Genomic DNA, 15,235 nt, shown 5'->3' with positions numbered 1-15,235 from the left:
TAATCAGAGAAATGCAAATCAAAACATCTCTGAGGTACCACCTCACACCCAGCAGACTGGCTAACATGACAGCAAAGGAAAGTAATGAATGATGGAGGGAATGTGGCAAAATTGGGACACTGATGCATTGCTGGTAGAGTTGTGAATTGATCCAGACATTCTGGAGGGCAACTTGGAACTATGCCCAAAGTGCACTAAAAGTCTGCCCTTTTATCCAGCCATAGAACAGCTGGGTTTGTACCCCAAAAAGATAATAAGGAAAAAGACTTGTACAAGAATATTCATAGCTGCGCTCGTGGTGGTGGCAAAAAAATGGTATATGTTGCTGATGGAATACTATTGTGCTCAAAGGAATAATGAACTGGAGGAATTCCATGTGAACAGGAATTGATGCAGAGTGAAAGGAGCAGAACCAGGAGAACATTTTACAGAGACCGATACACTGTGGTACAATCGAATGTAATGGACTTCTCTAGTAGTAGCAATGCAAGGATCTGGAACAATTCAGAGGAACTTATGAGAAAGAACACTACCCACATCCAAAGAAAGAACTGTGGAAGCAGAAACACAGAAGAAAAACAACTGCCTGATCACATGGGTCAAGGGGATATGATTGGGGATATAGAATCTAAATGAACATCCTAGTGCAAACATCAACAACATGGAAATAGGTTTTGATCAAGGATACACGTAAAACCCAGTGGAATTGCACATTGGCTATAGGAGGGGTGGGGGAGGGGAGGGAAAGAACATGACTCTTGTAACCAAGGAAAAATATTCTAAACTGACTAAATAAAATTTTCAAAAATAATAAAATAAAATACTTCATAATATCCAAAACTGTATTGACTGTCCCACAAAAGGAAGTGATAAAGTCTTATTTCGCTGAAAGAACATAGATAGATAGATAGATAGATAGATAGATAGATAGATAATCCAACAAATCCTCACAGATGGATTCAAAGACAGATATTTTGAAGAACTATTCTCCTTATCAAAATCCCTAATGCTATAAACATAATTTATTGGTCTCATTCCAGATATCTTTAGTTCAGGTGGTGAAAGGATAGTGGAAATAGAATAATACAATTTGGCAGTGGCAGCAAATATGTACAGCTTCTTTAGAGTTTAAGCAAAGATGGAATTAGCAAAGGATTTATGAAGTTTGTATACATCTCCACTGGTCCTTGCCAGAACTAGAGGATGAATTTTTTTAAACCCTTACCTTCTGTTTTAGAATAGGTTCTAAATATTGGTTTCAAGGCAGAAGAGCAGTAATTTGAATTAAGTGATTTGGTCAGTCAGTAAGGGTCAGGAGCAGGATTTAACTCAGTTCTTCCTGGCTTCAAATCCAGATCTATATTTACCATATCATATTGTTTCTAATTTTAAGCATAGAGCTTTTAAATGATGTATGAGGGGCCAAATTTTTCTCCCTCACCTGACCCTCAGGGGAACACACAATAGAATAAAAAGTTCCAAATTTTAAAAATTAAGGGTCACACAGGTAGGGAGTATCTGAGACCAGATTTTAATCCAGGTGCTCCCCAAGGCCCTCTATCCACTAAGGAATATAGTTGCCCCAATGGATTTTTATTGAACATAAACTCCACGAAGCCAGGAATTGTATCACTTTTGCATTTCCATCCCCAACACCTGACACATTGTAGTCACTTAATAAATGCTTATTCATAACTGACTCAGTGGAGGAGCTACTTTTGCACAACCTTTTGACTGCTGGCCAGGAAGGACTAAGCAGATATTTGTTTCCCTTTGCCCTATTCTTAGAGAATTGTTACCTCTGGATTTGTTTGCCTATTTTGGAGGGAAGTAGAAGAAAAGGAAAAAAGATAAAAGCAAGGAAAGAAGAAAAAGAGAGCCAAAATCTGAAGATAACACTCAAGAGGTCTTTTCTTCTTTATTCTTTAAAAACCCTTGCCTTCCTTCTTAGAATCAATATCATTTATGGACTCCAAGACAGAAGAGTGACTAGGTAAGGTGGGTTAAGTGTCTTGCCCAGAGTCACACAGCTAGGAAGTATCTGAGGCAACTTTTGAAACCAGGACCTCCCATCTCTAGGCTTGGCTCTCAATCTACGGAGCCACCCAGCTGCCCCCTCAAAAAGGTTTTCCCAACAATATGGCTGAATGAAAGCCTACTCAAGCTGAATGCTAACCGATGTGACTGATTCAAGTGGCCATAGAGAATCATCTGTAACTCATAATTAAGTATATGTTACAGGTGAGATGAAAGATGTCTCCACTTAATTGGAAGGACCTTTAAGGTCACCTCCTCCAACTTCATACCACATAGCTTATTCAATATCCCTGATCTTCCACATCATGCACTATGTGGAAAGGGTTTGGGGTATTTTTTTTTATTCACTGATAATTCACTGGACATCCTATAATTTTCTTTAGACAGATAGAATTTTTCATTAATGAAAGATGATATCCATCCCATGCTCTATAATATAATGAGGCTCATTTCTCTAAAATCCAATAAAGTTCCTAATTGGCACATCCTTCAGTCCCAGTACATTGATGGATCCCAGTTGACACTCAACATCTGCTACTGCAAGAAATAGGCACACCAGTCTAGGAGCCGCTTGTTGGCCAGAAAGAAGAGTGAACTCCAGTCACAGGACATAAGGATCTCTCTTTAATGAGAGACTAGCTTTGATAGAATTGGGAAAATGGGGGAGTAAGGGGATAAAACACTTTCTTTTTTTTCTCTGAATGGGAATGGAGGCAAAAATTGGAGTGCACTTGGGCTATATTATGTCAGTCCTCTATCACTGGATGGTACACCAGGCCTAGAGATGGGAAGCTCTGAGTTCAGATCTGGCCTCCAGATACTTCCTAGTTGTGTGACCCTGGGCAAGTCACTTAACTCCCATTGCCTAGCCCTTCCCACTTTTCTGCCTTGAAACTAATACACAGTATTGATAAGACAGAAGATAAGAGTTTGGGTTGTTTTTTTTTTTTTTAATGAAACTTAGGCACCAAATTGTACTTGAAACCTTTTGTGATGCCTTCAACTGGTCTCAATCTTCCTGAGTTCAAATCTAGCCTCAGACACTTACAAGTATGACTGGTCAAGTCACTTAACCCAGTTTGCCTCCATTTTCTCATTTATAAAATGACCTAAAGAAGGAAATAGAAAACCACTTCTGTATCTCTGCCAAGAAAACCCCAAATGGGGTCACAAAGAGATGAATATGACTGAAACAGCTAAATGACAACAAAATATATATTCTTGTTATCTGCCTCACTAGAATGTAGGATTATTTGATACTTTGTACTTGTATTCCTTGCACCCAGAAAAGTTCCTTATCAGTGCTGAATGAATACTTTGAGAGGTGGAAGGGAAAAAGGAGAGGGAAAGAATATGAATCATGTAACCATGGAAAAATACTTCAATAAAAATGAAAAAAAAAGTAGATTCAACAAACCTAGCAAGTGACATGTTGAGGAAGATGGAGGCCTGACGCTCTACAAAGTGTTGGGTCCTGAGTGAGAGAAAGGATGGCCTTACTCTTGATCTACAAAGATGGGAAAGTCCAAAACTTATTTTGAGGGCACTCATTTGAACATCTTGAACGTGAAATGTCTGAATGACTTCAGGTGAAAAGACACAACAAAAACATGAAGTAGGGGAAGGGAAAAATGAAGGAAAGAAAGAGATAAGTAGAGAAGAGAAAAGAAGGGAAGGAAAAATGTGAAATTACTATCAGAGAATGATAGGAATCTCCATTGATCAAGAACCTATGGACAGCATTAATTTGAGCACCAATATGGTAAACCCCTAGGAGCAGAGCTCTACCAAATTGCTTAGGAAGGTACAAACCAGCCCAGGTTAGAAGGGTCAAAGCTCATGTACTAATAATCAATGGCAAGATAAGCCTACAATGGCTGCACTTCCAGCATGGGCAAGATGTTCAAGTTCCAACTAAAACCCCATTTTCTTTTTTTTTTCTTTTTTTTAAACCCTTACCTTCCGTCTTGGAGTCAATACTGTGTATTGGCTCCAAGGCAGAAGAGTGGTAAGGGCTAGGCAATGGGGGTCAAGTGACTTGCCCAGGGTCACACAGCTGGGAAGTGGCTGAAGCCAGATTTGAACCTAGGACCTCCCGTCTCTAGGACTGGTTCTCAATCCACTGTGCTACCCAGCTGCCCCCTAAAACCCCATTTTCTATAGAAGCTTTCCCCAACTCCTCTTAATTCCAGTGCCTTCCCACTTTTATTTCCTATTTATTCTGTACATAGGTAACTTTGTAACTATTTGTTTGCATGCCTTCTCCTCATTAGATTATCTCTTTGGGATACAGACCAAGTAGTGGAATTACTGGATCAAAAGGTATGCAATCATTGTTTTATAGCCCTTTGGGAATAATTCCAAATTACCCTCCAGAATGGTTGGATCAGTTCACAACTCTACCAGCAATGCATTAGTTTCTCTATTTTGCCACATCCCTTCCAACATTTATTATTTCCCTTTACTGTCATATTGGCCAGTCTGATAGGTATGAGGTGGTACATCAGAGTTGTTTTAATTATTTTTTCTTGAATAAAGAGGGATTTAGAGTATTGTTCATGACTATTGGTAGCCTTGATTTCTTCATTTGAAAACTACTTATTCTTATCCTTTGACCCTTTGTCCACTGTGGACTCCTGAACCTTCTTGCCAAAGATCCCTTATTTTTGCTCTTCCCAAAAGCCTGCTGCAACACTGCCCCAAGGTAAGTGTGGAGAAGGATATAGCATGAGATAAGTCTAAAAGTTGGGATTGTAACATTTCAAAAACTTTGAATACAAAACAAAGGAGTATGAAAAACTATTGACTTTTTTAACAGTACTATCATGACCAGACTATGCATAGAATTGATAAAATTGACAAGTAGATGATAGATAATTTGGGGGAGAATAATGAGTAAAATTAGGAATAAGAATAAGAAGTTATTGCCACGGTATGAGAGTTTATATTAGTATGGTATCTATGGGAGTAAAGAGAAGGAACCAGATATGAAAGAAAATCTGGACTATCCTTCTTCCAGACTTCCCATATTTCCAATCAATTGCCAAGTCTTATCAATTTTGTCTCCATGTGTTTCACCCTTGATCAAGTTTCATCACCTCTCATGTGGACTACTACAAAAGTCCTCCAAATAGCCTCCTTGACTCAAATCTCTTCCCTCTTCAATTTATCCCCTACACAGCTGCCAAAGTGAAAACTTCTTAAGCATAGGTCTGACCATTTTATCCCCCTCCTCTATAAAACTCCAGTAACTCCCCATTATCTCCAGACTCAAATATGAGCAGATTTCCATAGCATTCAGAGTCCTTCATAACCTGCCCTCAACCTACATTTTTCCAGGTTTCTTATATAGTTATCCCCTTTGTGTATTCTATGGGTTGACCAAACTGGCCATATTACTATTCCATGTTAATAATAAGCCAAGAGAAAGGCACCTAGGTGGCTCTGTGGATTGAGAGCCAGACCTAGAGACCGGAGGTCCTGGGTTCAAATCTGACCTTTCTAGCTTTCTAGATACTTTCTAGCTGTGTGTCCCTGGTTGAGTCATTTAACCCCAATTGCCTAGTCCTTGCCACTCTTCTGCCTAAGGACTGATACTAGGATAGAAGGTAAGGATTTTTTAAAAGCACATCAGTTAGAAAAATTTTTCAAACAATAACAGAAAACAGCCTAAATGTAACTTTATGCACTATAATGCAAATGCTTTTTAAAATTTTAATATTAAAAGAATTAAAGAGCTAATTTGCAGTTCCAGAAAGAAAATTTCAACTATATTCTCTATAAGAGATTACCTCAAAAGGATACATAACCACGCTGACTTACAATATGTTAAAAAACATTACTTATGGGAAAAGAGAGATTGGAAAATAAAGAAATCTCATAGCAAGCTGCTTACCCTCTACCTCACATTCTCCAATTAAACAAAGACTTGGCCACAATGATCAGATTTAATACTGGACTCAACTATTTCCTTTATTCAACTATTTTCTTTCCTATTTTCTCTACTTAGTCTGTTGTAACATACTGAGAGTTAAAAAATAAAAATAAAAACATTGCCGGTGATGTATAAAGTCAGTGTTCCTTAAATAAAAGTTAAAACAAAAAACAATTGGTCAACATTTTTCAAGTGAGCTATTCCTGGCATGATTATCCTTATTCAGATTCACAGAATCACAGAATTTAGAGTAGGAGAGACTACTCTCCTAAGTAGCAGGCCAGCTCACACTTAGAACAGAAACTCTGCTACAGACAATCCTATCAAGTGGTCATCCAAGCTCTGCTTTAAGAACTGCAAGGAAGGGAAACCCAGTATGTCAATAGGAAAGTGATGGTGAACCTTTTAGAGATCGAGTGCCCAAACTGCAATCCTCACACCACTTGTGAGCTGCCCACCTTACCACAGACAGGGAAGGGAGGAAGCACTTCCATTGGGCTGCTGGGCAGAGGGGTGGATGATATGAAAAGTGTCCTAACACACATTTGGAGAGGGGGAAAGGAACAGCTCCATCTGGTAAGTGTACTATTGGTTTGCCAACCTGGCCATTGGGCAACACATTTAGCTTTTGAAAAGCTAGCCCTAACAGTTGGGAAGCTTTTCATGACATAATACCCAAATTTGCCCCCTTTACAATTTCTACCCATTGCTCCCAGTTCTGCCTTCAAGGACCAAGCAAAACAGGCTTAATATCTCTTTCATGTGATAACCTTTCAAATGCTCAAATATGGCCAATCATGGTTATCATGGCTATAGTTGCCACCAAACATGTTCTCTTCTCCAGGCTAAAAATCTCTAGTGTCTTTTATTGATTCTCATATGGCATAGAGTAATAATCATCCATCATCTTGATTGGAGAAGGAGAAGAGAGAAGGCAAGATGGCAGCTTAGTAGCAGCAAAAGCCAAAACCATTACAATCCTTCCAAACCAATCTTTAAAAAGGGTTTCAAAATTACAGGAGTCAAAAACAAATAGCAAGATAGAGTGAGGGAGCTCTCCTGCTGAACACAACTTGGAAGGTAGGCAGAGAAAGTTGATTTTCATGGGACAGGGAAAAGCAGAAGCAGAACTGCACACAGAAGAGTGCTGGCCAACTACCTACTGCACCAGGTTCCACAACTGGGCATAGGCTAATTCAGGATCCCAGGAAGCAGGCTACACCAACAAAAGAGCACCTCAGACTCACCCCTTGAAGTCTTAGGCTCTGTCACCAGCCTGAAGTGAGGCCTGGAAGTTCATAGCACTGGGCCCTTTCAAAGCTTTGCTGCTGCAGGAAAGATCCTAAGTTTAGAGCTAGAAGAGACCTTAGAGGATAATACAGCCAGGCCATTCATTTTACATATGAGGAAACTGAGGCACAGCATTTAAGTGACTTGGTTGCAAGGGTTATTATTTTTTCTTATTTTTATTATCATGCAAAACATGCTTCCATGTTGGTTATTGTTATTAAGAGTACACTCACACATTACCAAAACTTTGAGTTTAAAAATTAAGTGTTTGAATCAGAATTTGAACCCAGGTTTTCCTCACTGCTGGTTCAATGCCCTTTCTACGCTGCCATATCCTCTGGATAATCTCTAGTTTATTATTGTCTTTCCTAAACTATAGCCCCCAGAACTGGTGTGTTCCACATGTGATCTGACCATAGCAAAAGAAAGACTATCACCTGCTAATTTCTTGAAGTTTTTCATTTAACCCAAAATTACATTAACTATTTTGGGTTGCCATATCAAACTCTTGACTCAAAAAACTAAGACTTTTTTCCTTAAAAAATTACTATTCGTAATGCCTTTTAAAAACCACTAAATATATCTCCCTTCTCTCTTCACAGAAATCAGGGATAAAGGGTATTGGACTCCACACAGTGTAGGACTTGGTTAATGTTGATTAATTTGGCTGCGCGGTTGTTATTTTTTAACCCTTACTTTTTGTCTTAGGATCAATACTAAGTATCGATTCCAAAGAAGAAGAATGCTGGGAAATTAGGGTTAAGTGACGTGCCTAGGGTCATACAATTGGAAGTGTCTGAGGCCAGATTTGAACCTAAGACAACTCAACTCTAGGCCTGACATTCTATCCACTGAACTATCTAGTTGCCCTCATGCTGCTAATTTTAAAAATTCTTTGCTATGAGGGATAGCTCTCTGGAATGGAGAGAGGGGAATGTATGGGCAAATATAGATGACAGAAAAACAAAAAAAAATACAATATTTTTTAAGTCATCAAAAATCAGGGGAGTTGAACTAATTAATTCAAAATTAGAGACACATCACGGCACTCAGGCCTTTCTGAAACCTGAAAAGCAAAAATTTCAGAACAAACAGACCAAAGACGGTCGATCATCCAAAGGCTCTGTTAATATGCAATAAAATAAAGCATCTATTTAGAGGCTTTAACCAGGCTTTTTTGTTTTTTCCTTCTAGTTTCAGGCAGATTCCCTGCTCTTTCCTAATTAATGTATGCATAAAGGAAATGTATATGTTGCTCAGTCAGCAAACTTGCCAAAGAGATAGCTGTTTTTAGACTTCACAAGAAAACAAATGTCCTTATTCCTGAACCTCTTTTTTAAAAAGACCAAACCTGCCTATGGTCCAATCTCAGCCGGAGTAGAAAACATCAAAGGCAGAGACTGATGGATTTGAGATACTCCTGTTGAAGCGAAGCTCCTAAGAGCTATAATATTATAATATTAAAAACAATCCTGTGAGGTAAGGGAAGGGACAGAACAGAAAGAAATTATTTGAAACTACCCTAAGGACCTTGTGCACCCTTTCAGGGGCTTTGGAAAAGGGTTCCTTCCCCCAAAGCAATATCTTCTATCGATGCCTCAAGTTCTTCTTTCAGGCCAGAGTCAAGGCTAAGACTTCAGTACGAATTCCCTTGTAGAGGTGACCCAGGAATTGAAACTGACTCACACCAAGGTAAAAACTATATTAGATCCCTCTTTGGACCTATTATAGTGGGAAAGAGAGAGTAGCTTAAAGAGCAGAGTCACTTAGAGATGCAAAGATTTTTTAAAATATCGAGCCCCTGTTTGTGGGAAGATTTTATTCTATTGGAGGGACAAGAGACGGACATCCCAAGACTTCTGTGAATTCATCATATAGTTACGTCCTCCAAAAGATAGATTGCAGCTTTTCCATACTTTCTCTCATGCTGTATAACTTTTGTTCAAGTCCTCCTATCGATCCTCTTTAGGGGTTAGTCCAACATTTCATCAGTTTTTTTCTAGATCATAGATTCTTAACCTGGGGTCAAGGAACTTTTTAAAAAAGACTTTTTGTCTTAGAATCCCTTCTAAGTGTCCACTCTAAGGCAGAAGAGTGGTAAAGGCTAGGTAACGGGGGTTAAGGGACTTGCCCAGAGCACATAGCTAGGAAGTATCTGAGGTCAAAATTGAAACCAGAGCCTCCTGTGTTCAGGACTGGCTCTTTATCCACTGAGGCACCTCGCTGCTCTGGGTCTAGGAACTTAAAAAAAAATCCTGATAGCTGTATTTCAGTAGAATTGGTGTCCTTTATAGTTTGATGTATTTTATTTTATATATTTAAATGTTACTCTGAAAAGAGGTGCAATTCACAAGACTCCCCCCCCAAAAAAGAAGATTCAAAAACCCCTGCTCTGTATCTTTAAACATTATTAAATAAGTTATTTACTAAATTAATAATATATTAAACCAATGTAGGACTTGACCTGTCCATCACATATCTCTTTAACGATAGGTGTCTGTCCCATCTCCTTTATGAAATTTGTACACAGACCAGAATGGGGATTAAAGCTTATTGGCCTAAGATTATCTTCAATGTAGGTTTTTCACAGAAGCTGAAATATTCAGACATCTTATACAAATGACCCTTGAGCCTTAGGTTACCTTCCTCCACACAATATACGGTAGAGAATGTTATGGACAAAGGGGATATTGAGACAAAGTATTCTGTGAAAATCTGGTTTATGCCATGTTTGGAACAAATAGTTGAGGGTTCAGTGTGATGATCTGAGATTCCCACATCTCCAAAAAAGGTATAAGAGAGATGAGGGACTAAGAGAGGTGGAGAACTACGTGAGAGAATACTAATGGGGCGTGATAGAGGGAGGTAGGGAGAATTAAAGGAGTTTTTTTGTTATTTAGTCATGTCCGATTCTTTGTGATCCCAATTTGGGATTTTCTTGGCAAAGATAATGGAGTGGTTTGCATTTCCTTCTCTACCTCATTTGACAGATGAGGAAACTGAGGCTAAAAGGGTGAAGTGACTTGCACATTGTCCTATGAGAGTTACTTGCACCTAAGAAATCACATGAGCTCTGATAACGAAGTCCTAGTTTACTGTTCTCTTTGATACCTGGACTAATTCCAGAGTGTAAAATTCTTATTAATAATAAAGAGATGATGTAAAAAAAAAAAAAGCTAGCAAGAGGCCAGATATGAATTCAAGTGTTCCTGACTCCAGGCCAGGCTCTCTGTCCACTAAACAAGCTAGGCATCCCAATGGAGCCATGACATAATTAAGCAGAAGAATCACAGACTGTGATCTGGCCCCAAGTATGGTCATGTAGACAGTTGTCTATGCATGATAAATAGAGAGAACGAGTCCCCTTTACATGCTGTTTGGCTGCCCCTGCCAAAGAGCCCAGAACCTGGGCTCACATTGGACCTGGCCCTCCTAGAAGTTGCTCCCCAAACTTTCAAGTGCTCTCCTGGAATATCTCTCCCACTGGCTAATCCCAAAGATATTACAGGCAGCTACCTCTCCACCCCAAGAAATGTCAAATAACTATAGCAAAACAGCTAAGCCTTAGGTTTTCATATTTCTTAAAGCCTTAAGGAACCTTTACATCTCACCAATCTCTAATAACCATAAATTACCTCTAAGTCAAGAAAGCACATAAAAATATGGGCCTGATTAGACATCTTATCTACTTGTCTTATCTGTTTCATACTTCAGCTTTCCTTTTCTGTCTGACAAATGAATTGTTACCATAAGCTTTCCTCAAACACACACACCCTCTTATTTTTACTAGCAAGGTATATTACTTTCTAAAGATAAATCCAGAATCAAGCTTGTTTTTCTTAAAGAAGATTCAGAAAATTCATATAAATTATTTTTTTTAATTTAACTTAAAATAAATGTTGGAGAGGATGTGGCAAAATTGGGATACTAATGCATTGCTAGAGGAGAATCCAACCATTCTGGAGGGCAATTTGGAACTATGCACAAAGGGTGCTAAAAGACTGTCTGCCCTTTGATCTAGCCATAGTACTACTGGGTTTGTACCCCAAAGAGATTATAAGGAAAAAGACTTATACAAAAATATTCATAGCTGCACTCTTTGTGGTGGCCAAAAATTGGAAAATGAGGGGATGCCCTTCAGTTGCGGCATGGCTGAACAAATTGTGGTATCTGTTGGTGATGGAATACTATTGTACTAAAAGGAATAATAAAGTGGAGGAATTCCATGGAGACTGGAACAACCTCCAGGAAGTGATGCAGAGCGAAAGGAGCAGAACCAGGAGAACATTTTACACAAAGACTGATACACTGTGGCACAATCGAATGTAATGAACCTCTCCATTAGTGGCAATGCAGTGATCCGAACAACCCAGAGGGATCTATGAGATCTATGAGAACTGTGGGAGTAGAAACACAGAAGAAAAACAAATGTTTGTTCACACAGGTCGATGGGGATATGATTGTGGACATAGACTCTAAACAATCACCCTGGTACAATGATCAATAATAGGGAAATAGGTCTTGGTCAATGATACATGTAAAACCCAGTGGAATTGTGTGTCTGCTGGGGGGGGGGAGGAAGAAGGGAGGAAAAGAACATGTATCATGTAACCATGAAAAAATCTTCTAAATTAATTAATTAAATAAAAATTTTCAATTAAAAAAATGAATAAAAATTTGGCTTAAAGTTACTCTGAAAGAGAAAAAAATAGTTAAAATTCAGTCATACTAGGAGTAAATACTAAAAAGCTCCTGTGGAAGTTCTTGAATTAAATAGCTGATGATGGCTCAGTGTTTTTTTAGGGGCCTCAATTCAACAGAATTTTTCTCCCTGTTTCATTCACCAAGACTTAAATATACTGCTAGAAGAAAGAAGGGGCTTCTTCGGCCAGAAAACTTACATAAAGAGGTGCTTCGTAGGAGCTCAGCTCCATTGTTTCAGTATCTGCAACAAAAACAACAAAACATGGAAGTTACTAAACAAGGTACTATGTATAAAAGTCCAGCAAAGTCTATTTCAGTTTATTCCCTTCAAGTATCATGATTTATAAGAAAAGGACAAAATATATTAAACAATTGGCTGAAAGAAATATTGTAAATGAAATTTTATTAAGAAATTATCACTAGAATTAAGAAATGACAATTTATTAAGAAATATTGCAAATGAGAATTTACTAAGAAATTTATTAAAAATGTATTAACAAATTGTAATTTATTATTAGAATCAAGAAATGATAATTTACTAAGAAATATTATGAATCAGAATATGTAATAAATTTATTAAGAATGCATTAATAAATTATAATTGATCATTAGAATTAAGAAATTACAATTTATTAAGAAATATTATAAATGAAAATTTATTAATTATTGATAATATCTTAATAAATTATAATTTGTTGTTAGGATTAAGAAATGAAAATTTATTAAGAAATATTGCACATGAGAATTTACTAATAAATTTATTGAAATTTTGTTACTAATCTGTAATTTATTATTAGAGTTAATAAATTATTATTAATATAAAGGAGAATCTATTACAACATTTATTGAAAATTTGTCAAGAAGTTATAATCTATCACTAGGATTAAGAAATAACAATTTAAGAAATATTATAAATGAAGATTTAATAATAAATGTATTGAGAATCTATTAATAAATTATAATTTGTCATTTGAATTAAGAAATAATTCATTAGAAATATAAATGAGAATGTAGAAATTTATTGAGAATTTATCAAGAAATTATAATTTATTGGTAGAATTAAGTAATTATAATTTATTAAGAAATATAAATAACTTATAAGATATTTATTGAGAATTTATTAAGAAATTATAATTTATCATTAGAATTAAGAAATGACAATGTATTAAGAAATAGTGTAAATAAGAATACAATGTGCCCTCTGGGATGTCCTCACTGTCTATTTACATGAGATTTTTTAAAATAAAAGAATCCCAGTTCTCAGTTCATAAACTAACAAATAAATTTGAAAGATTTAAGTTTAGTTCATTTGCTTGTGTCCTTGTTTGTTTGTTTGTTTTCCTGGAAGTGAGGAGTAGATGTGGCCTTTTATTTCATTGGTCTGAGAACAGCCAATAATAAATCTCTCCTATTGATCCATGGAGATCACCACCTAATTTGCAAGAGATGCTTGGAGAATCAGTTCCCTGGGATACCAGAGAAGAAAGGTCTTGCCCAGGATCATACAGTCAATATTTTTCAAAGGCTGGATTTCAATCCAAGACTTTCTGATTCTGGGACTAACTTTCTGGCATGCAGCCTCTCAGTATCTCTTAGAATACAAAGAAAAATAAATGTTTGTCTAAAGTTTGGTCTCAAAATAATCTCTTAGAGCCTTGTTGTTAATACAAAAGGGGGGGGGGGGGGATACCCAAGTACAACTTTCTGGTTTAGCTGGTGAGGCAGTGGATTGAACACTGGGCTTGTTGTCAGGAAGACTCATCTTCTTGAGGTCAGATCTGGCCTTCGACACTGACTAGTTGTGATCCAAAAAAGTCATCTCACCCTGTTTGCCTCTGTTTCCTCGTTTGTCAAATGAGCTGGAGCAGAAATGGCAAACCTCTCCAGTATCTTTGCTAAGAAAACCCCAATGAGACCACGGAGAGTCTGACATGGCTGAAAATGATTGAGTGGTGAGAAGAACGGCTTTCTGGCACAACCGAACCATTTTGGATAGATCTTTGTCCAAGCATCATCCAAAATCATCATTATCATCCTCAGCATTCTATCAGACTTATGATCTCACTGGTGTAAGAGAGTCCTGGGAAGGAGCACCTTCTCTAATTTGTTAGAGAATGCAGATTCTCTAAATTTGCACCTTCTCTAAAATGTATCATCTTAGGGAGTTGACTGGAGCAGTGATTAACCCACACTAACATAGTCAATAGGTGTCAAAGAGAGGACCTGAATCCAGGTCTTCCTGACAGAGAAGCCTCTAAACTGTCTCTCAAGAAAAAGCATGTTCCTTAAATAAAACAACATATGCATTGTCATTCAGTCGCCTCTGGTCTTCATGACTCCATTTGGGGTTTTCTTGGCAGAGATGCAAGACTAGTTTGCCATTTCCTTCTCCAGCTCATTTGACAGATGAGGAAATTGAGGCAAGCAGGGTGAAGTGTCTGTGCAAGGTCTGTGCAACCCTAGTGTCTGAGGCCAGATTTGAAGTCAGGAAGTTCGCCTTTTTTCCTATCCACTGTGCCACGTAGCTGCCCAGCTAAACATAGATATTACTTTTCTACAAAGTCCAAAACTATAATGGTAGTTCAGTCAGTGAAGTATAATATCTGACACACAGTAGGTGCTTAATAAGTGTTGATTAATTGATTTAATTTGTTGGGGGGGTGCTATGCTGCTTCTTTAAATAAAAGCTTTCTGCTAAATAAATGGAGGCACAGCTTTGATTTGCCTATCCATCTAACCCTTTAAGAATGTTACTTTAACAGATTACTCCAGGAGCAGGTAGGTGGCTCAATGGATTGAGAGCCAGGTCTAGAGATGGGAGGTCCTAGGTTTCAATCTGGCCTCAGACACTTCCTAGCTGCGTGACCCTGGGCAAGTCACTTAACCCTCATTGCCTAGCCCTTACTGCTCTTCTGTCTTTGGAACCAATACACAGCTGTGGTTTTAAGATGGAAAGTAAGAGTTTGCTTTTTTTTTTAAACAGACTATTCCCTATTAATTATTTCCTGAAAAAAAACTATATCTCTAAAGTAAAGAAGTGACTTGCCCAGGGTAACACAGCTATTAAGTGTCTGAGGTGATTTCTTAATTCAGACTACTGTTTTCAAATCTTTTCTACTTTACCAAAGAGACTCTCTTATTGCAAAGAAATAATGACTTTTTTCCCTATTATGGAAAAGCTGACTTAAACCCTAACAACTACACATAAATTTCTTGCTCCTAGAATAGTTATGGAAAAAATTCAAAAAGGAAAAATACAATAGACACTCT

The 15,235-nt window shown here is 37.6% G+C and overlaps 1 protein-coding gene across 10 annotated transcripts in view; it reads right to left on the bottom strand.

The window, feature by feature from the left end:
• The window catches only part of ARHGEF28 (Rho guanine nucleotide exchange factor 28), a 373,512-nt gene that overhangs the window by 304,630 nt on the left and 53,647 nt on the right, over positions 1 to 15,235 (bottom strand). For all 10 annotated transcript variants that reach the window (XM_056824748.1, XM_056824754.1, XM_056824753.1 and 7 more), the window contains one exon: positions 12,163 to 12,206. In XM_056824748.1, coding sequence (XP_056680726.1) covers positions 12,163 to 12,195 — 33 coding nt within the window. In that variant the 5' untranslated portion in view covers positions 12,196 to 12,206. The remainder of the gene's footprint in view (positions 1 to 12,162; positions 12,207 to 15,235) is intronic.

The sequence above is a fragment of the Monodelphis domestica genome, chromosome 3 (genome assembly GCF_027887165.1).
Source record: "Monodelphis domestica isolate mMonDom1 chromosome 3, mMonDom1.pri, whole genome shotgun sequence".
Taxonomy (NCBI): domain Eukaryota; kingdom Metazoa; phylum Chordata; class Mammalia; order Didelphimorphia; family Didelphidae; genus Monodelphis; species Monodelphis domestica.
This window is presented reverse-complemented; position numbering and strand designations above follow the sequence as displayed.